The sequence below is a fragment of the Patella vulgata genome, chromosome 3, assembly GCF_932274485.2.
Source record: "Patella vulgata chromosome 3, xgPatVulg1.2, whole genome shotgun sequence".
NCBI classification, from domain to species: Eukaryota; Metazoa; Mollusca; class Gastropoda; family Patellidae; genus Patella; species Patella vulgata.
The window spans coordinates 76991924-77015982 of NC_065881.2; the positions used below are offsets into that span (position 1 = coordinate 76991924).

Here is a 24059-nt window from a genome sequence, read left to right on the forward strand (position 1 = left end):
GTACTCCATTATCTTTAGTGAGGCTGGGTCAATCGATTTGGGAGAGATGAGATGGTGTTTAACGTCCACTCGACACAAACTCGGTCATTTCGGGGCTAACATATGATTCAATTTTATTTAAATAATTCGCTTGCGCGTAGGGGTCTTTAGCACTTGGAAGACCCGGAGAAAATCCACGAGGTTGGACAGGCGACCCTACTCTTTGTCGCGTACAACCGGAGAATCGAAAGACCATGATACAACGCGCCATTAAACCCCCAATCGATTTGGGACTAATTGTTGTAGTTGAAAGCAAATTGTGTAATATCTTATACAAATTTTTATATTCAATTGAACACAATGTTCCTAAACAGGGGTTCCCAGCCTATTTTCCACTCGTGGATCCGTTGAGATGTATTACAAACCCTCGGCGTTCCACACATCTGCGTTTACTGACTGCTCAACCAGATTCCCCAAGTTAACGACATTGGGCTTTGAGGGCGTGCCGCCATTTTACCTTTGGTCGGTCCAACCTCGTCGGTTTTCTGTGGATCCCCCGGTTTCCTCCCACTGCTAAAACCCCGTACGCGCAAGCGAATTATTGAAATAAAATTGAACCATACGTTAGTCTCGAAATGGGAAAAAAACAACATTGCTCTCTCTTTCTCTCTCCCACAGCAAGATGCTCGACGCTCTTATAAATATAACTTTGAGAACAGCTATCAAAGTGACTTCTGTTAACCAACAAAAATTAGATAGTGTAAAGACTAAGAACATTTTGCCAATTAAATGAAATATTTGGAGAATAAAAAAAAAACGTTCATTAAAATAACCTGATATATCGACTTTTGGACAGTTATATTTGCCCACACTTTGTTTCTTAGTGATATGTATATGACGTTCAGAAAAAAAAAGTGTGTTCACGCATTTATTTAGATACCATCTGTTTGGGGCAGTGGCGGATCCAGGTGGTGGGCCCTAGATAGAAGCCCGCCCTCATACCGTCTCCCAAAATAGCAGAAAAACATATTCATGTAATATATTTTCCCATTAAATATGTAAATTTGAGGATTTTGTTGTTTGAGTGATGTGGCTGATGAAATGAAATACTATATTCCGGTACAAAACATGCGCCACAAAGCACCCTGACCTTGAGCAAAAATAACTATTAGTTTTATTTCAAAATAGCCTATTTGTATTGAGTAACAGGAATTTCAAAACAATTTCTTGGTATTTTGAAATTTAATTCAAGCAGATCTAAAGTTTACGTCACATTTCTGATCAAATTAAAAATAGTTTTTTTTGATGTTTTTTTAATGCACAATAAATAAACTCCAGCACTTCAATTTAATTGTTATGACAAAATCTAATTGTTCTAGAGGATTCTAAATTTTTATAGAAGATTAATTTGTTGGTATTAGTATTACTTCAACTGTCTAAACATATCAATAGCCAAGTAGATCATTGAGAGAGTACCTGTCACCGGTTGAAAGAGCTCACCGACATAGCTTACTCTAACCAGTGCGTGAAGAGCATGTGCTCGATTATGAGTTAAGTATACATAGTGCCGGGCAATAAATGTCAAAACCGCTCGCATGACGCATGCGCAGCAGTACCTTCGTTTTCTGTGATTTGAAAAAAAAAGCTGTGTTTTATCCCCTCCACCCGAAGGTCAGTGAACGATCCGTTTGGGACTAGGGGGACAGTTGATTACTGTCATCATAAGGTGTTCCTAGCCGTTTTGGATGGATCCAAAAATTGCCTGGTTCACTCCTGAACAGCTGGGACCCGCACATGACTTCTGGACAAGAATCTGGGAAGCCCAAAAAGGCGTGGAGAAAATGTATCTAAACTCGGACCATAATAACAAGGATTTTATTCCGTTAACGGAAAATAAACAGATCGGCTACAACAGGAACAATGGATATAATATCTACACGCCGCATAAGCGAAAAAGAGACAATCGTGCCAGTACTTATGGTTTGAACCATTCTTCTGAAAAACATTTGCTTCGGGAACATGGCGGTCTCATGCCTTGGCGAGTTAAAGGGAAAATTTACAGATCAGATATTCTTGGGTAAGATATGTGTTTTTGAAACATTTTATTAATATGTTCTTGTTCTGTTCTATCTGTTTTATTACCTTTTTTATGATATTTATTCATTGGAAATGAAATATAACCCTGAAAAAATCGGTTACGATTGCACCACACTTCCATTTTTAGTCAAATGTCCGGCCAAACAAGCCGAGGGTCACAATGCGGCGAGTTGAAAGCGAGACACGCCGATGGAATAACGCCCCGTACTTAAAACCTAGCATGAAAATAATACATTGTTTTACAAAAAATAGTAATCTGTTAAGTTACAACAAATATTTTACAAAATATACAAAGGCGAGAGGGATGGGAATTAGAGCGTTGAAAATTTTATTTTGAAAATGAATGAAGCCAACGATGAGAAGCTTGAATTGCAAATGGAGGTAACTCTTCCTTTCACTTCCGGTTGAATGTCAAGTTCCAGTCAACGTGTAATGTTCCATTAAATTATTCAAAGTCCATATTGTGGTCTGTGGAATAATTATTTATAATATATCCACCTGGAAATATATTTTAAAACAATTTTTTAAAATTAGTTAAAAAAAAAAATAATGGCTTTTTAGCTAAGCTGATACTTAGTCAATTAAACAATACACATACATGTTGTTGCAAGTCTTAAATTAAGGCACCTGTCACAACAGTCATTGCCAGTCACAAATTCAGACTTTGTCAGACACAATCAATCTTGATGCCAATCATTGTCTGGCAGTGATTTGTCATTTAATAGATTTTCTTCACATGTCCGACACTAAATTCAGAATGTTGGGTACCGGTACTAGTATTATTAGTGTTCGGCATTTTATCAGGTACAACTGGAATCATCATTTCCGGGACTGTAGCCTACATGGATTAGTGCTGGCACTATACATGTATATCAACTCGCGATTCTCGTATTGAATCGCAAAGTGCTGAATCTACAATTCTTTTTAATGTTGTTTTTTGCTTGATTAAGTAACCTGTTACTCTTAATAATCCATGTCACACATTATCCACAGGTACACAAACAGTCTTAAATTGTTTTGGTCATTATTTTGATCCACGTCAATAATATCGTGATATAAAACATTTTATTTCTACGACATCGGTAAGACTAAAAATATTGATTATTCATTTATCCCGTTGTTTACTAGGTACATAGCATGTAAATATTGACCTGGTTGTGAGTCGTGATATGAATCAGATCGTAGCACCTGAATCGCAATACATGTATGTATCGTATCATGACTGCAGTGGCAATACCCAGCACTAGCCTGGAAGTAAACAAGTAAAGGTGATGTCCGGATAACCAGCTGTTAGCATTGTAACTATTGTGGTGCAAGTCATGCGAACATTTGTCTGGAATAACAAGTGAAGGTTGAGACCAGTGGTATTGTTGGCAACACATGTCTGATCGCCTGTGTTCCAAGGGCTAACCAGTTTAGTTCAGTGTAATGGTTTGATTGAGGTAAAAAATCAAAAAAAAATCATTAATTAGGCTGATGTATACATGTACACAATATGTATTTGGATTAGGCATTCATTTATAGTTATGTAGAGTGTACCAAGTCCGTGATCTTCTTATAGATTTTATTTTATTATTATGTTCTGTTACATGTTGAAATTAGCCTCAGTGTCCCTGTCAGTTGTTTCATGCATGATATCGACTGATAAGGCCTGATGTGTCCTGTCATTTGCATTTCCCCTAAAACTTCTCATGTCAGACTTAATACATGCTTAATATTTAGCATATCTGAAAACTGATGATCCTACCCAATGCGCAAATATTCTGAACAATGACCTGGATAAAATTAACTCATGGGCTAAATCATGGCTGGTATCCTTCAACCCACTAAAGACCAAACATTAGCACCGACAACCAAACAAAATCCTATTTTACCTACCCGTACTGTAAATAGTGTTCCTATCGAGGAGGTCCCACATCACAAACATTCAAGCTAGACTTTTCAACAATATTGCAAATGGAACAAACATATTAAAAACATTATCAAAAAAAACCCAGTGAATCTGTCAGTTGTTTAAAAGTTTGATATCTCTTTAAATATTTTCAATTCGAAACTTATGGCTCAAGATTCAAAACCACCAAAAACTTTTTCGTTTGAATCCTGAACAAGCCATATCATTCATTCTAAACTGCGTCTCTCTTGCAGTCAACCTAAACGGACATAAAATTTTACGTCACATTTCCGACAGTCCATGCTGTAAATGTGGTCATCACTTTGAAGATAATGAACATTTTTTATTGAATTGCTCCTTATATTATTCAGATGCACAAAAGAATACAATAAATAATTTACCTACTATCCATCGAAACACTACTGTCTTATTGCACGAAATTGACGACATGGAAAACTCCCTCAATATTTTTAGAACTGCTCACTTATTTTTTGAAATCACCAGACAGTTCAAGGGACAACTATAATGCGCTCATTGTAATTATAGTTTCTTTTGTACATTGCTTGCTTATTTCTAAAATGTAAATCCATTCCAGAGACAACTATAACACACTCACTGTAAATCATATTTTCACTTGTACATTGATTATTTATTTCTAAAATGTAAATACATGTAATGACAAGTATCTATATCTGACAGGGAAAGGGGTTTAATATAGGCTATGCCTGTTTCCCCAATCCCTATTCAGATACAAATCTGAATAAAAATATTGCTTAAAAAAAATACTGCTATTCAAAATATCAACACCAGTAAATCTACTGGCTTCAAACGGATTTCCCCATCAGATTTCTCTGCGACCAATACATGTAACAGACAACGGCATCTTGTTACGCTCGAGCAACATAGATCGATGATTTAAACCATTTTTGGACTGATATTCCTATTAGAGATTAAACTTGACAATATACATCAAGCCTTTAAAAAGTTTGGCTCTACATACATGTATCTGCTGATATAAAAGAAAAGTTAATGTAGATAATATAATAAGCTGATCCATCTTAAAAATAACTAGATCAACACATCAGATTTAATAATTAAATCAGAGTTTGATAAGACATGTACATGCTAAACAAAGGTATACAAGTCTTGTGTCCTATTAAGTATTAAGTGTTCATATTATTATAATAAGCTAAGCTTATTACTATAAATTGTACTCTATCAAATAAGCTTTTTTACCATGGGGAAAGCATTGACCTACAAATATGATGTACATGTATTATAAGCTTACATGTATTACAGTAGACTTGGATGTCTTCACTCAGACATTATACAAATGTAGGCCACACACACACAAATTGAAATGTCAGTCGCTGGGGTTTTCCCTAATTATTATTTGTCAAAATTGATTTTAGAAGCTATTTTTAATGTTTATGGACAACAAACAATGCCACTGAAATTAATCATATATTCAAACTGTCTTATGATACCTTACATGTACAATGTATATCTCAATTCAAAAAGTAATTTTTACAATATTGGCTATAAAACGAACGCTACCGTCACGTTCTTTTGATCGAGAGTTTGTTTTATAATAACTTTGACAGAGACTGGACAGTCTATTGGATATTATGTAACTGATACTTCATCATAGTATGGTGGGATAATCTTTAAGTTGAAGTCTACACTAAATACAGTGCATGTAAGCTTATAAATGTGTATCACTTGTTGCCAATATAATTGATGGTCTCTGTGTCTTCTATCATATTTTGACATCTAAATGACATAAACATCATTATTCTGTATTACACATTTAGTTGACACGCACAGGTCCCAGACCAGCCTCAAGAAACCGGGTGAAAATTTTGTATGTACATGTACAGTACCAGTGGTATGTGCAGGACCAAAAGTCTTGACAGCCACATGGGTTTACTAAAAATTTTCCCCGTAGGCTGCCGTTGGTAGCATGTACGACGGGTTATGAGATAGGCTATTCATACATATCCACACATGTACATGTATAATGCTCTTCTTACTGTACTTAGACTTAAACAGTACACACCTAACTGGTCAATATTGTGTAGTGTGTAGATTACGGACCGGTGATTGATTAAAGTAACTTGTCATTGACCGATACATGTACATTAGCAGATCAGTCTCAAAGTAAGGTCACGGTTTATTTGCAATTTGTTCAGACAATATATTAAAGATACATTATGTAAGATTTAGATTAAGAGCTGGTTGGTATTGCTATAATATCTTTACTCAGATTCTCAGAAAAAAGTAAATTGTATGAAATTTTCAATATATTCATTTTGCATTTTTTATTTATGAACTACATTAGTTCATAAATAAAAAATGCAAAATGAATATATTGAAAATTTCATACAATTTACTTTTTTCTGAGAATCTGAGTAAAGATATTAGCCTTGACAAGATGTGTGAACTGAACCGTCTGGTTGTAACCACCATACTGGACACTGGTTGTGCGAGGCTTAGCCTTGCTTCACCATTATTAAATTAAATCATTAAATGGCCGAACCGTTCTCATCCACTTACATGTAATCTTTGTGAATAAGCTTAATAAAAGGAATTGAACCATTTTTGGCTTTATGTGTTTTCACAAGAGATTAAAAATTCCTCAAATATTTAAGGTTCAGACACTTATTTTGATTATAAAAATGTTATGAAATAGAAAACGGAAATTTGAACATGTACATCATATATGTAGTACCGGTATAAATAGTGACATCTACTTTGGCTCACTTGGGTGTAGAGCAGTGTGACTTTGGCCATAACTTTGATAATACATGTACATTTATATTGTTAGTATAAATTTCTCAATCAGTTTCAGAATCTGGCCATCAAATATTTATTTTATGTACATGTCAACATGTAGATGGATAATTCACAGATACATTTTATCTGTCTACATGTAACCATCTGTGTCCCTTGATTAATCCTGTATTAAGATATATAGAATAGATGTACTTTTGTAACCTTTAAGGGTTTTAATTGAATTTACCGCTAAGATTGGGGTCAAAAATAAAATTGTCAGTTTCATTTATTTCATACACGTATGTTGATTTGTTTTGTGGAGTGAAAAGAAATCTGTCTATAAAATTTGAATTCCATATAAACCAGTGTGAAGATACATGTTCATGTATGTAAGCAATTTTGTATCACACTGTTGACCTACATGTATTGTGCATTAATAAACAACCAGACTTCCTCATAATCTTTCAAAATACAATTTAATCTCTTTCAAAGAAATGAAACCAAAACTAGTATTACAGTAATTGATTTCTGCTTAATTCCGGGAATATGAAACTTTGATTATATCGTGTACGTACATGCCCTATGAATGAGGAGAACTTAGACTATAACGCTTTTTTAAATATGGACTTGAAGAGGTACATGTATACTATATACTGGAAAACAACCGGAAAAACACTGGAAGACACCATGTTATACTGAATACCGGAAAAACCTAACCCTAACCCCTGCACACAGAGGACCAGACTACGGGTTACATATTTAGCGTGTTTTCCGGTATTTAGTGTTTTATGGTGTTTTCTGATATTCAGTATAATATGGTGTTTTCCGATAGTTTTCCAGTTTTCCAGTGTTTTCCATTATATGGTATTGTCGAACTTGAATCAAAAAGGGTTTAATTTAATTGCTTATTGATTTTTAGTATAAATTTTTTAACATCAGACTCATTCATATGATATATCATTCTCAGATCTATTTTACCTCAGATCATGTTATATTACTATATAAACTTTTATCAGTTAGCTATACACTAACCTCCTTATTTATAAATTATCTTAATGTTATTTTTGTTTTTTTCCTTTTGATGTCGGTGTGGATGTCGAGTAGTGACCTTGACCTTTTCCATGAACACAACCCAGGAATGTGGAAATGTTTTTACTTACAACACTAGTAAAATTTATCTAAGTCAGATGATTTTTTGTTTTTTTGTAAACTATTTGATTAATACAGACATTTTTATGGTTATTTTCCAAATTATGATTGTTAACTAAAGTAAATAAATGTATCTTGTTTACTCCAGTTGCCTGTATTGATTATACACATTCAGTGGCCAGGGAGTGTTATTTAACTCTTGTTCTGGATGAAAGTTACTACCATGTAAGGTCACTAAATAATATATCATTTTCAATAATCATTGACCTAGTTGCCCATTATGTGGCCTTAGTGGCCAGAATTTTCTAGAACTTGATGGAATATAAAAAAAAATCATTTATGATTGGACAATTTTTTTGACTGATAATTACTAAGACATGACTTTAGGAGGAAATGAATTTATTTCTGCGGCTTTAGTGGCCAGAATTTTCTAGAACTTAATCAATATTAAAAATTAATCATTTTTTTGATTGGACAAATAACATTTGATTACTAATAATTACAAACTTCGAGAGGGAAAACACACCACTTGAATTAACCAGTTGATGCTGAGAGATAATTTGGAGATATGTTCTTGTGCAACATACAGCTGTAAGTTTAACTTGGAAGTACAGTACAGTATGTTTCTGTCTGGTCGCAAGGTTAATACGGGTTTAGGCAGAGAATTCTCCTTTTGATTTTTCGGTCAAGGTTCCACTTGTCAATTGTGTACGACGGAGGGTCTAACATGGAAATTTGTCTAGTCACTAGGATGTATAAAGACCAAGGTCCTTGTGTACCATTCTCAGTACATAAAAGATTGCTGGACAGAAAATGGAATAGGTAATATCGCTGCTGTCTTGGCAATATTCTTTCCTCATCAAGTACATGTAGCACACATCATGGCGTAGGTGCGTCTTCTTTTGCCCAGTTGGTGCAGAAAGAAGTTCAACCCAATTTTATTTGACATACATGTAGAGTTACTCATTGCTAACAAATCCAGCCTACAAGATTATTATAATAATACTTTAGTTTTTAACCCACACACCACTAGCTACATACCATCATCATATATCTTACATGTGGTGTTACAACTATTTATAAATAGATCACCAAGCTATGTACTACAAACTGCATAATATGTAGGTGTTATACAGTAGACATAAAATATGTACTAGACCAACAATTCACTAGATATATCTGTCTAACCTTCTAATACTATAAGTCAGTAACCCTTACAGCGTGGGATGTTGGACATTTTATTCAGCCGATTCATTGGTTTGTGCATTGGCTACCTTATGTTACCACTAGCAAAAACTTTGAGACACACATTGATAAAATATTAATAAACTGAATGAACTGAAGTATAGTTGATGTGTTATATTTATAGTCTATCTGATTTTTTAAAACTACATGTGGTACATCTACACCTAGCTGGCAATGGATTATATGACTAGATCTAAAACTAACAAGGGGAGTTGGATGGCTGTCATTGTGTCAACTGGCGTGGTTTTGATTCCCCGGTTGTCCAACCTCGTGGGTTTTCTCCGGGTCCTCCGGTTTCCTCCCACTGCTAAAGAGTAAAGACCCCTACGCGCAAGTGAATTATGGAAATAAAATTGAACCATATGTTAGTCCCGAAATGACATAGTTTGTGTCGAGTGGACGTTAAACCCCATTTCTCTCTCTCTCTCTTAAACTAACAAACTATCTGACCATCAGCACAAATTCGATGTCAGTTGATTTAAAATTGATGGATGGTGTATTATTGACTATGATTTGTACATGAATTACATTATCTACCCTTGGGCCATGCCTTAGGCGTCTGACATTTATATTATACTTATTGACCATATTTATGGTATAATGGATACCATGTACTAAGGTTAAATTATCTGATTTAATTAGATCTGATGGTATACGTAGAGAGACAACGGTCATTTGGTTTGAACACATAGGTCATTTAATTCAAGTTTTACATTTTCGCGTTGGCAATATTTTCCATCAAAGAAAACGGGTCAATAAATATTTATTATATTATAAAATAAAATCTGCAGGCTTATTTTAAAAGGCATGACCTCTAGTGAACTATGAAGTTACTGATAATCATTTGCATTTTTCGGACAATATCAAATTTTCACAACTTGATCCATGCTAAAATTGAACTTGTGTTGATTATATTACGTGTAGTTAAAAAAAAAACGAAATCAAAATACAAACGGAAGATAATGTCTGCGCTTGCATATAATTGGATTAAAAAGACGTCCATCAAATGATATCGATGAATAATTTTAGATTTTGTTTTGTCAATATCTATTCCATTTGTTACACATTTATAATTAATCAATTACATGTACATGTGAAAAATTAATCCTACATCATAAATCACTGATCCGATTTGTAATTAGGATTATTTATTAATCAGCTGTTGAGTGACATAAACAGATTTATACTCACCATTGATCTTATCTTTACATGTATATTATCTAATTTAGATGTATCACACCTTAATCCACACTATTTTATATTTAATTTAAAAAAAAAAAACTAAATATCAATGATGGTAAGATGGTGTTGGCTTGTTTATATTGTCTATTGAGGGTTAGATCTTTCATAAGGCCATCTCCAAATTTGGTCAAAGGTCACGAGATGTGAACAGGGCTAGGCTAATCACAACCTAACCTTTGACGTAGCCCTAATGCTTGCCCTAAACCTAACCTACAATCTCGCCAACAATCACATACCCTAACCTTATTTACATCTCAGCGACCGTGACGAAATCTTGAGTTGGCCTTCAGAATTCCATGTAGCTCTAGCCATCTACTGATGATATTGAATGTTGGGAAGTTTTGAATTCTTTGTAAATACTGAAAGGAATTAAACCATTTTCAGGCTGATTTACCTTGTAGATACATGTACCGTACTCGACTGCCAAATTATGGTAGTTTTCAAGTTATTTAAAATCTCTCAAATGGCAATCAGTAGTTTTAAAATGGCATGTGATTGTACATTAAATGATAAGTGTCCAAATACATGTAGTGAAGAGCTTATTAAACAACTACAATCATAAGTTTTAAGTTACATATGATTAAACTTCAAACAACATTTTCTGCATTTATGAAGCCTAAAGACACAGCAACGGAAAATTTGACTCATTTAATTTCAGTAATACATGTAGCTGTCACAGCTGGAAGTACATGTACATGTGTATTGATAAATTACACATATTTTGTTATATGCCTAAAACTGTTAATGTGCATTACTTAGTTCGAAGAGACTTGTTGTTGAGGCTTATTTCTTGGCCAAAAAAATAACTCCGGAACTGTTCAGGCTATTTTATTCAAGATGTAGATGAACTTCCGGTAGAATATAAACATGGGTTTTAATTATATATGTTAATTCTATATTTCAGTCTTCATGAAGAAATCAAAGATTTTTACAGCTATATGTCCCCAAGAGAGGAAGAACATCGGATGCGTAATGAGGTGGTTGCAAGAATCAAAAAAGTTATGACAGATTTGTGGCCTGATGCCCAGGTAAATGATTAATCCATCTTTGATGACATGGTATTACATGTCTGGCTCTTATCAAATCAATAATTGATCAATTAACATTCCCCCTTCTCAGATGGTTTTGGACAATAGTGATTTGTGCTTGATACATGTAACATTATGCTCACTGTAACAGAAATTTTGTGCCTGTGTATAATAAACCCTTAAAGATACATTATGTAAGATTTAAATAAAGAACTAGCCATTCTTGCTATAATAGTTCGAAAGTAGATGATGTAAAATGAATAATTTGAAAATTTCATTCAAATTACTCTATTGCAAGCTAAGTCTCGGTCCTCCATATTTGATTAAATCAAAGTATCGCTGAACCATTCTAATCTATTTAATATCGGAGAAATCTGATGCCATCGAGAGTTGATTATTAAGGCCTGGATCAGTTAATTAATGTCTAATTAATACTTTAGAAAACATTTCAGGCCTAAAGAAAGACCTGAAATAGGCAGATTTAGCTCTTGCATAATGCATGTTTAATTGTTGTCGAATATAAACTGTGGTTATCCTACTTAGCTACCTTTTAATATTAATTCCTTTTTATTTGAAGCAGTCCGTCTTCAGTAGCCCTGTCGGAGCAGAACAGTAGGACGTTAAACCCCATTTCATTTCAATTTCTTGGAAGCAGCAATCTGATTAAAACACAGATCCTATTTCGTTTCCTTTTTATAGTTCAAAATTTCGTTTTACTTGTCTTCACTACACTTGGATCTGGAAGAGTTGTTATATTCCCAGTGTTTTAGTTAAAGTGAAGGATTAGCCAATGAAAAGATCTGTTGCAGAAACTTCTTGATGTGCCATGCACAGAACTTAGGGTAAACCACGAGAAACGTCTATGCAGATTGATTAATCAATGTCTGATGTCATAGGGTCAAAAGCCACACGAACAATCCATGGCACGACCTTCCTGTACAACGGATCAGATCTTCATGTATTTGTATTTTAATCAGATTGTTTAAAGCAGCATCTGTCATCCATCTTTACTTTAAGAATTTTGACCTGAATTCATTTAAATTGTTTCATTACATTTTGTTTTTCAGATGGAAATATTTGGAAGTTTTAGAACTGGCCTGTACCTTCCTACCAGGTAAATTTATTCAACATTGCTTTTAATAAATAAAAAACTTAGTTTTAAAACAATTCACGATGTTTGGAGAAAAATGTCGATAACACTATACTTCAATATGAAAATCAATACCCCTAAGTAGTACTACTACTTCATGAAATAATAATAATGAGGGTCTTCTCCTTGTTGACACATTCTCAAAATGCTTTTAGTAATGGCTCTACTGGTAAAACTATCGAAACAGGAAAGTCTTTAGTGCAGATTTAAATTGATTAAAAGTCTGATTCTTGATCTGTATGAATACCATTTAAACAGACCAGACTGTCTTTAGATATTGTTGTTTATTATCGGGATTGCCTACAGATCTACATGTAGATCATTAGGACTGAAAATAACTTTTTAGACAAAGTTTGGGGAAAAGTTATCTGCTTAACCAACCTCAAGGGTTTTCTCCTGGTCCTCTGGTTTCTTCCCACTGCTAATGACCCTACATGCCAGCGAATTATTGAAATAAAGTTGACCTATATTTTAGTCTCAAAATGACTTACATGTAGTTTGTGTTGAGTGGACGTTAAATCTCTATGTCTATGTCTGCAAGGTATGGTTAATGATTTTATTTAAATATAATGAATTATGTTTTATATTTCTAGTGATATTGACCTTGTTGTATTTGGAAGATGGAAAAATCTTCCATTGTGGTCTTTACGTGATGAATTACAAAAGCGTGAAATAGCTTATCCAGAAGACATCAAAGTTCTTGACAAAGCCTCCGTAAGTACTCGTTGCCTTTTAAGACATAATCAGATGATTCATGGTAATTGCATGTAAATCATGGCAGTGTGAAATCAATCGACACAAATGTAAACTTCAAATGGCCAGAATTGAACTATTTGATATTTTATGGTCAATATTTCACTTTTATTCTGGAGAGTTTCCCTTTTACTCGAGTAACAAATATATTTTTAAGATAAAATATTAATCGCCCTAAACAAACATATACATGTAGCTTTAAATTGTATAATAATCACAGTATATTTTCAAATATGGGCTTCTTTATTAAAAACAAATTTTAATGAAATTAGAAACTGAAATCTACTCGTATCTTCTAGGTGGAATAGCAAATATGAACATTTTCATTTAAGTGCCTTATTACTTGATTTTAAAATGAAATGAAATTAATTTCAAGCATGTTATTTTGTAGGTCCCTATAGTGAAACTGACTGATAAAGAAACTGATGTTCAGGTTGACATTAGTTTCAATATGAAGAGTGGAGTACAAAGTGCTGCTTTAATCACAGTAAGTAGAAATTAACATATCAACCATTGACTACCCCGATTCCCTGAAAAAAATAAGTGATGTTTGAAACATTTTTGACTTTTGTAACTCGTTTTCCTACCCTCCCATTTGCAGAAATCTTCTCACTTATATTGATAAGCCACACTCCCATTCCCAAAATATCACCACTGTGGTTTTCCTGAGAGTTCAGGTACATGTATGTTGACGAAATTATTGGCTCGTCGAACTATAAAGTTGCCCCTTTCAGTAATCATCGTGTCCCGATGAGACATTGGCCAGTCAAGTTTTTAGAATCATTAGTTTTGTGAAAAAAAAAAATTCATGAAGTATGTTAGAATTAGTAACTGGATTTCAAATATCAGAGGATTTAGATTGTAATCACCTTCTTTTTCCATTTAAAATTAAAACATGTTTTATTGTATCTACTTACAGGACTATATGAAAAAATTCCCCAACTTACGATACCTAGTCCTAGTTTTAAAACATTTCTTGTTACAACGAGATTTAAATGAAGTATTTACTGGTGGTATTAGTTCGTACAGTTTAATATTAATGTGTATCAACTTCCTTCAGGTTAGTAGAAAATGTTCTTTTATTGTATTGTACGTGACAGGAGTAGGGGCATCTGTCTAACCTCATGGGTTTTCTCCGGGTCCTCCAGTTTCCTCCCACTCCTAAAGACCCCTACGCACAAGCGAATTATTGACATAAAATTAAAATCATATGTTAGTCCCAAAATGACCTAGTTTGTGTCGAGTGGACGTTAAACCCCATTTCTCTCTCTCTTTTATTGTATATAAACTGTACTGTGTTCTCCACTTGTAAGGTGGTTGGTTGACCCACTTGATAACGAATGCACGTTGGATCTGAAGGTCTGTCATTGAGTCAAGTGATGTGGTTTTGATTTCCCACTTGTACATGACGAGGAGTAGGATCGCCTGCCCAACTCCGTAGGTTTTCTTTGGGTCCTCCAGTTTACTCCCACCGCTAAAGATCCCTACGCGTATAGACGTTTGTACGGTGCGATAAACCGAGGTCCCGTATACACATTGGCATGCACGTAGATAACTCTTGGCATTTGGAATTCTATATAAGAGTAGGTCATAGCACTACTGCCCGAGGAAAATTATCCTCATAGCCCACTGTATGACATATGCTCGTCTTCGTTAGTCCTGTCGGATCAGGCAGTTCAAACCCATTGCATTTCATGTATCAAAAATGTTTGAATTTTTTTGACTGGATTTCACGGGTGTATGATATTATTTTATTTGTTTTTCAGCTCCATCCAAGAATTGATGCAAGATCTCCTGATGCTAATTTGGGTGTTCTACTTATTGAGTTCTTTGAGCTGTTTGGTAGAAACTTTAATTACTGGAAGACTGCTATTCGAATAAAGGAAGGTGGGGCCTATCTTCCTAAAGAAGAAATAGCAAAAAATATGGAGAGTGGATACCGTCCATCTTTATTATGTATAGAAGATCCGTTGATGCCAAGTAAGTTGATTGGACCTTTGAATGTGGGGAATCGAAAGAGGGATTTTTACATGACCACATTTCAATTTTGTACTTCATTATTGCCTTTAATCCGTAGAAACACGATAGCACCTTTTCAAACTACTGCTGGTGGGCTTATTTTTTTTATTTTTTTGCTTGGCAATACTATGAGATTAAGTCATTTAAAAGATTCTGTGAAACGAAAAAAGAGTATGTGGACAGAGTAACAATTAAATTCCAGTGTTTTAACTGACTTCTTTATATCTATTTTCAGAAAATGACATTGGACGTAGTTCATATGGTGCCATGCAAGTTCGACATGCTTTTGATTATGCATATTTAGTGTTAAATGCTGCCGTGGCTCCACAGAACTCCTGTATTATGAAAGGAAGGTAAGAAATGGTAGTTTTATTTTGATAAACTTGTAATTCCACATTGTTACTGGTACATACATAACTGAGTTTAACTTATAAATAATTTATGGATGTGCATAGCTCACATGCAGCCAGTCACACAATCTGGTTAAAACACAGATCCTATTTCGTTTCGTTTTTATAGTTCAAAATTTCGTTTTACTTGTCTTTACTACACTTGGATCTGGAAGAGTTGTTATTTAACTTGTGTTCTGAATGGTGTCAGGGAAAAGTCAATGAAACGGTCTGTTACGGCGAGCTTCGGGCGTGTTTTGCACGGAACTTAGGGTAATCAACTAGTAACATCAATGCTGATTGGTTAATCAAATGTCTGACGTCATAGGGTCGCTATAACTTGTCAGATCTTCATGTAGTGTAGGCCATCGAAAGTATAAAAAAACGAAACGAAATATAGGTCTATATTTTAATCGGATTGACCAGTCACAACGTGCATACCCAATCTGAATTTCAGAAGCTTCTGTTGTCATGCCTTCACTTTCCATTATGTATATTGTATTTTGACTATTGCTTTGTATTCTTTGGTTTATTTGTATATATATACATCTATGTTTTTATATAATCATATTTACATTGTAAAGCGCCACAGAGAAGTCAGACTGAATGCATGTTCAGTGCTACTGCTATAGAAAATGATCATTATTATTATTCACTGAATTCGGCAATAGATTATGATCCATTGCAAACCAATTTGGTACTTCCATTCTCAGTTCTTAATTCCCTTTTTGCTGCCTTGTTCTGGTTTCTGGTAATTAATAATCCACCTGTTTCTGTATGTGGGGGGTTCAAATTGACCTGTGTAAATTTTATGGTTTAATATACGATCTATTGTTTCAGTGTTTTGGGTCGTATTATTCGAGTAACAGATGAAGTTGTGTCATATCGTGAAGGTATATGGAAGAAGTACAGAATTTCCAACATGGAAGAAGAGAAAAATAATAATCCTATTGTTCCAACGTATGCTAGTATGGTCACACTACCCATCACAGAGAAAAAATCACAAGATTTACATTTAGAGTTAGTACATTTACTTTGTTGTTTATTACTGATTTTAGATCATCTTGCTATAGAATCAATTTTAAATTCATTAGTAATCTATTCAGCAATCACTATATTCTCAGCTTTTATTTGATTATGTCTGTAAAAAATTAAACAGGTTCCTGACATTTTATCAAGAAATGATCCAGTTTTCCTGCAATTTTAGAAAATCTGTACTAGAGATGCATGTGGTCAGTGCAATGTCAAATCAGTGGTTTGCCTAGTTGTTAAGAAGACATCATCCGCACCTTTTAGAATTGAGATATATCAAATACTGATCCTAAAGATATATTATTTCCATAAGTGTGTGTTATAGTTTATTACCCAACTGTAGGGGGTTGGATGGCCGAATGGTTAGCACGTGGTCGCTGTATCATAATGTCCGCATCGAGTCAACTGGCATGGTTTTGATTCTTCAGTTGTACGTGATTGGAGTAGGGTCGCTTGTCCAACCTTGTGGGTTTTCTCCGGGTCCTCCGGTTTCTTCCCATTACTAATGACCCCTATGGACAAGTGAATTACTGAAATAAGATTGAACCATATATATGTTAATTCAGAAATTACCTAATTTGTGTCGAGTGGACCTTAAATCCCATTTTTCCCTTTATTACCCAACTGACAGTGGGATTGTACTTGGCAGGAATTAAGAATATTTAATATGTCCAGCTTAGATTTTTGCTAAATCTACAGTAACATTTATATACATATCTCTCTCTTCTTTCAGATCTAATAATAACCATGATCCCTCCTCTCATTCTAATCGTAATCAGCGTGATGTTGGTACAGAAACCACACCTGATCAAGATAGTGAAAATTCTGATTCGTGTGGTAATAGTTCCGGTTATAAATCATCAGCTAGTTCTAATAATGCTAGTTCTGGTCCCGATACAGTAAGTTTATCTTTATGATTTATAGGGGGGTTGGGTGGTCGAATGGTTAGCATGTGCCCGCTGTATCATAAGGTCTGTCATCGAGCCAACTGGCATGGTTTTGATTCCCTGGTTGTACGTAACAAATAGGGTTGCCTGTCCAACCTCCTGGGTTTTCTCCGGTTCCCTCCCACTGCTAAAGACCCCTACGCACAAGCAAATTATTGCAATAAACTTGAACCATGTGTTAGTCCCGAAATGACCTAGTTTGTGTCGAGTGGACGATAAACCCCATTCTCTTATACCATTATTTATAAGATTAACAGAACAGATCGCCTACAGCCATCAGATCTCTGCAGCTGCAGGGAGTTGTTTAGGCCTTAAAGTAGCAATATTGATGTTAATTTCCAAATTGAATCAAGTTAACCATTTACACGGGTTACAAAAAATATACTAGAGCTAAGTGTCAACAAATTTTCTCAAATACTGCGATTTGAAAAGTCATGTTCTTAGAAATTTGGCAACCGAAATAGGATTTGTTTTGAGTAAACAAGTTTATGAAGAAATAAGGATGGCATGTGAGAGGATTGAACTAAATTGAGCTGTAATAGTAAGTACAGGAGGACTACACTAAACACAAAAATAAATTGATAAAACAAACCTGGGGATAAGACAAACTACAGACACAAAAAAAAAATCGATAAGACAAGTCTGGGAACAAGACAAACTACAGACATTGCAATAAGTAAAAACAAATATTAAATATATATCAGAATTTGAACAATTAATGTAATTTCAATGGCTTTAAAATAACTTCAAGTTATTGTGACTAGCATGAAATTACTGTCGCTTTAAATCTTTAATTCCAAATCCTCAACAAAAACAACTTTGGATTGAGAGTTTTTGGTGCTTGATACCACCTTTGGTTATGTCCTGTTAAACTGGAAAAAGTTAATGTACTTCTCCCATCTTAATTAGCCAAGTCTAGGCAGAACAGTAGGATTTTAAACTCCATTTCATTTCTATGTACTTCTTAATTGTATACAAAAATATAAACTGAATATGATGACAAAAAAAATGAAAACTGCCATTATTATTTTCAGGATAGTGACACAAATACAGAAGTGGCCACAGTCAGCAAATCACCACCCAAGAATCGTGCCAGTTCAGTGCCTGTACGCGACTTGCCGCGCAACAGCAGAGATACAGTGACAGGGTTTGCTTCTAAATCCAGAGACACAAGTGCAAGTAGTGTTTCGTCCATTCGGTCGGGACATGCTCACAACCGTAGTTCATCTGTTAACACTCCAACAAGTTATCACTCGGAAAGAACAGACTCACATCATCACAACCGTGGAGGTCACAGCAATTCAAATAAATTTCGTAGTTACGTCTCTCATCAAAATGCAACAAAAGTGTTCAACCGAACGAGTGGCAAACGACGGAAAAACACAGTCAATAAGAAAGAGAATATTCAGGGCCCAAATCATAGGTGATAAGGATTAGTCGTGTGAAAGGATAATATCTTGGTGTACATTTATTTGGTGCATGTGTAATGTATGTGTGGTTTTTGTGACATATTGTTAAAAAAAAAAAGATTTTGAAGTTTTGAAGAAAAAAAGAAGAGACGGATGCTGGATTTAAAAAAAAAGTTTTGGGCTACACGTCTTTATATGACCTAGCCTTTTTGATGGATACCATTTGGAAATCTCGATTTGAAGAGATTAGCGTTTTAGAGACTGAAGTTTATGCCTAATTGGTATACTGTTAATTGTTAAAAACTAAATTAAGTTAATTTTTTTTTTTTTCTTTTTAGAAGACTAGCTGAAAACTTTGTTCCAAGCTTGGTTAGCTGTGGAATAAACAACGCAATTAGTCAGTCAGTTTCTTGGAGCTAGTCTTGTTTTATTTTACTGGTATTTTAATTATCATTGCTACCCAATGGTTGGAATTGATACACCAAATGTTAAATGCAATTAGAAGTTTAAATTCTCAAATATATATATCAAATGCAATTAAAAACCAAAAATTAAGTTTGTTTGACTGGATGCTGTATAGGTTCTAGTTAGAAGTAGTTTGTATGAAAATCATTGTGTGCATATCAGCGGATTCAAAAATTTTAGTTCACAAAGTTGCCTTATTTGATGCTACAAAAATAAATGTTAAACATTCCAGTAACTTCTTTAAAAATACGGCTGTCTCTTTACCTCTGGTTTTTTTTAAGAAAAATATTTTTAAAAGTGCAGTCAAAAAAAATAATACCATCATTCAGAGGTAGAAAGATATTCTGAAGATTTTTAAAGTTTTTAAATCGCAGTGATGAAGTCTTTTCATGGAAGTCGTAATTCGCAACTTCCTGTTTTTGCTGAACTAAAAGATTATTTCGATTTTTGAGTTTGTGTTATTTCTTTTAGGAATACCCTTTGTACGTATTTCCATTTTGTGTTTGTTCATGCTTTGAAAAAAAAAAAAGAGATCTCACTGGATCAAAATTGATGTTGGGATTGAATCATTGAATTGATCCACATTATGTTAATGTGTACGATAATCCTTGAAACTTCCACATTTTTTAGAACCATATTTATGGTGAGATCCTAATGTAGAATTTATATATACTTGTACTTACTATGAAGTTATAATAAAAAATACAACTCCTTAATGAAATGTATTTTGGTCAATCAGTGATTGAGTTAAATTAATAATTTGAGTTAAATTGATAAAATAGTACGTGAAAAAATTGACTAATCGAAGTGCTAAATAGTATTAATTATAAGTTAATTATAATATATCCGGTTCATGTCAGAAAGTTTCAAGATTTTGTTTAATGCAAAATCATTTCTCACATTTTAATTAAGGCCATAAAAATCAGGATGTTGTTCTTATCATTTAGAAATGTAAATTCTTATATACATATTTCTTGATAATTCCTCCGCAGGTGCCATTAACAATTGAAATTAATGTAATACCTTACATATATTCATTATGATCTCTATTTTCATATATCTCTTATTAAAGAAAATATACAATGTATGATAATAAGGATCAAGTGCCAAATTAATTTACATGTACTGTGCTAATAATCCCTCTTTGCTTAGAGCTTGTGTTCCTCATCTTTTGTGTTTAAAAATTTAAAATTCTACTCCACCTCTGCTTTACCTAATCTAGCAATGCAGGTATCTAATTTTCAAGTATGAATCATAATTAATATTTTAGATTACAATAATTTGATTTACAGAAAAAAAAATCCCCCACCCCATTGTTTGATAAAAAATAAAGAATTAAGAAGTACCAGTCCTACGAAACAACCCGTGATTTTATTCTCGATTGATTTTAGTCCAGATAAAAAAATTGAAATAAGAATTGAGTGTTGTTTTACTTTGAGTGTCATTTTAAAACTTGCCTTGGCTTCTTTTCGCAGGAGCTGTTTAATTTTTTAAAGAAATAAGACATCGGTTAGAGCCATGAATAAGATGATCAGTATTATTAACTGACCTTGGAAGTAATTTGTTTAATGGCATGAGGTCAATAAGCTATTTGATAATATCAATCTGTGTTCCCTTTTGAATTAATTATTAATGCTACAAAATAAGAAAAAAAGTCAAAAAATCATGGAAATTTTAGATATTATTTTCTGTGAACAAAGTGATATTTGAATCATATATGTGTTATTGCATAGTTTATATTATTAAATACAATATTGAATTTAGTACATAAATGTAATTGTTTATAAAACATAAAATTACTTTAATAATGAATATAGTATTCTTAAGTAATTAATGAATTATTCTAATTTCTTTTTGTCTAATCTTAATCTTTTCTCCTTCAAAATCTATTATTTCTTTTTGTGTTGTGTTAACTCATTTCTTTAATCTCTCTGCTCATGTGATTCCCTATTTTATACATACCTACTACTATACATTAGTTTCTCTGCTCATTATTCAAATAATATTCAATTCAAAATGTTATTTAAGTTTTATACCCAACAAATATCTTTTATTAATATTATTTATGTTTGTTCATAAGTTAAAATGAGTTCATATCATACTTAAAAGGGGAAAAAAAGCTATGTTATCCTCTAGTATATTTTTTTTTCTCCATGTTGTTGAGTCCTGTTTGAATAAGTTGATGTATATAGTGCTGTAATTATTCATTGTAATATTGAAAAAAAAATCCTTCATATTGTAACATGTCATTAACTGAATCGGAAAGAATCACAATCCTGTGTAATTTGCATTCGGTTTTCTCATTATTCGTGTTGGAGAAGATATGAATTGAATGGTTGAAATTTAAATAGTTTATGTGCGATTTTCTCATCTTTCTGTATATATACAAAAGATGCATGAATTAAGGCGGAGGAAAGTTCGAACAATTAGTGATTCATTTACAAAAAAATATGGATTGAAATGGAGTTTCTCATCGTTCGTATATATATACAAAAAAACAATTGAATTGAGACAGAGGAAACTTTCGGGCAATTTGCGTTAGTTTTTACTTCATACATGGTTATAAAAATATGAATTTAAATTGAGGAAATTAGAGCAGATTCTAGCTGTGCATTATGTGATTAATTTGGATTCAGATAATGATGGGTTTAACTTACATTGTATGTACATATATATCATGAGGAAAGTATACCAAAAATATACTCCAAAAAAAATGAATAAAAAAAAATTGTGAAAATATTGGAATGAAGTGACTATGTAAATACAGCCATTTATTTTTTAGAAATATCTCTTAATTTAATTTCTCCTGTCTTTCATTCTTCTATCCAGTTTTATTTATTCTTTCTATCAATGAAATGAATCCATTTCCTGATCAATTCCCTGTTAGTTTAAGGAACAAATAGATTCTTACATAGGTGTATGTACCCTATTGCCTAGTTTCAATAAATTTACATATTGGTTTTTTGGGGGTTTTTTTTTACATTCACGGAAAAGTTATGAAAATTGATTATTCAGATTACTGGCATAAAACGTCAAAAAAGGTGTTATTTATTAATATTTCCTTTCAAATCAATATTGATTGCTAAAATATTTCATAAACAAAATTATGTGCAATATTAGTGCATATATTCATAAAAACACATGAATATTATTGAATATGTTATACATGGGTGATACACGTATGTAATGATCTATTTCCTATTTTTGGGTTATCCGAATGACTCTTTATGTCAATAGAATAAAAGATTATTGTCAGTGTGCAATAAATAATGTAGTAAAAGTCAAGCCAGTTTATAAAGAAATGTATTGAAATAATTTTATCAGAAATAAAACACTCAAACCCAATAAAAAAAAACAACAAAAAATGATTTACATTGTTTTACTTTTTAATATTGAGAGATTTATCTGCTAAATGTAGAGTTGTCTTGCATATTAGTATACTTGTTTGTAGTATACAGTATGTAATAAAACTGGAATAATAATGAGAACATTAGCAAGGATGGATGGCCCACAAATTGCATATGAGGGGTTGGAAATGAAATGAAATGAAATGGAGTCGAACGTTCTTCTGTTCTGCTCCTATACTGGTCTTATGATGGAAATTTTGCCTGGGAAGCAGCACTATGGCCTACTCTTATATCGAATTCCAACTGCCAAGGGATCTTTTACATGCAGTCAATGTATACATGGGACCTCGGTTTTTCGTAACATCCGACCGACTAGACAACTGTCCTTGCCAGGCCGTCTGTCCTTCACCACTGTCAATTGGAAACCACTTTGGAAAATCCTGATTAACTTTCATGGCCAATGCAGGGATCTAACATGCGACCTCCAGACTAGCCTTAGCTACGTGGCTCCCATATGAGGTAAGGTATTGGAATGACCAAGTGTTCTACAGAGGCTTGCTTCAAACTCTAGCTAGTTAGGAGTTTATGTATGCAGTTTGGAGATATGGAGGCCTTCTCAACCCTGTGGGTTTACTTTTAGTATTATGGTTTTCTCCCACAGTATAGACCCCTGCACATACACTGAATTTACTAAAATAAGGTTTGTATGTCACTCAGATTAATAACTGGACACAATAGGGTAATTTGACATTTCGAAAACTGTGGAACTGAAAGTTGAAGAATGCAGAATATCGGAAGGCTTCGTCCTCTAATGGCCACCATGCTTGACACGGTCCAAATTTGGAAAGAATCTGTTAAAAACGATGGCCTCTATTTAAATGGGAATGGAACATTTAAATCTGGAACAGAATATCGAAAAACGCTAGATATGATAGGGTTCATCCTCTCATGACCCCAATGCTTCCCACCAAATCTGAAAGGAATCAATTAAAATATATACTGCACAAGATTTTTGACATGGGGGGGGGGGGGGGATAACTCAGGAAAGGAAAGTTGGAAAGTTGTGGTACACTTAAAATTGATAAGATTCATCCTCTCATGACCACAATGCTTCACAGAGAATTTAAATAGACAGAATGCGT

General features: G+C 33.6%; 1 protein-coding gene across 3 annotated transcripts; it reads left to right on the plus strand.

Annotated features, from left to right (window-relative positions):
* Window positions 1-1493: 1493 nt before the first annotated feature.
* Window positions 1494-22938, plus strand: LOC126815084 (terminal nucleotidyltransferase 4B). Of its 3 annotated transcripts, none has more exons than XM_050540620.2 (11): window positions 1494-2056; window positions 11283-11406; window positions 12474-12520; window positions 13150-13270; window positions 13701-13796; window positions 14229-14369; window positions 15076-15289; window positions 15564-15681; window positions 16558-16737; window positions 17483-17648; window positions 18731-22938. In XM_050540620.2, the coding sequence occupies exons 1-11, from the start codon at window positions 1725-1727 to the stop codon at window positions 19121-19123; spliced, it is 1932 nt and encodes a 643-aa protein (XP_050396577.1). In that variant the 5' UTR covers window positions 1494-1724; the 3' UTR covers window positions 19124-22938. The 3 variants fall into 3 exon arrangements, with proteins under 3 accessions (XP_050396577.1, XP_050396579.1, XP_050396578.1); XM_050540622.2 differs by lacking the exon at window positions 1494-2056 and adding an exon at window positions 3223-3518; XM_050540621.2 differs by lacking the exon at window positions 1494-2056 and adding an exon at window positions 8380-8482.
* Window positions 22939-24059: the final 1121 nt, after the last annotated feature.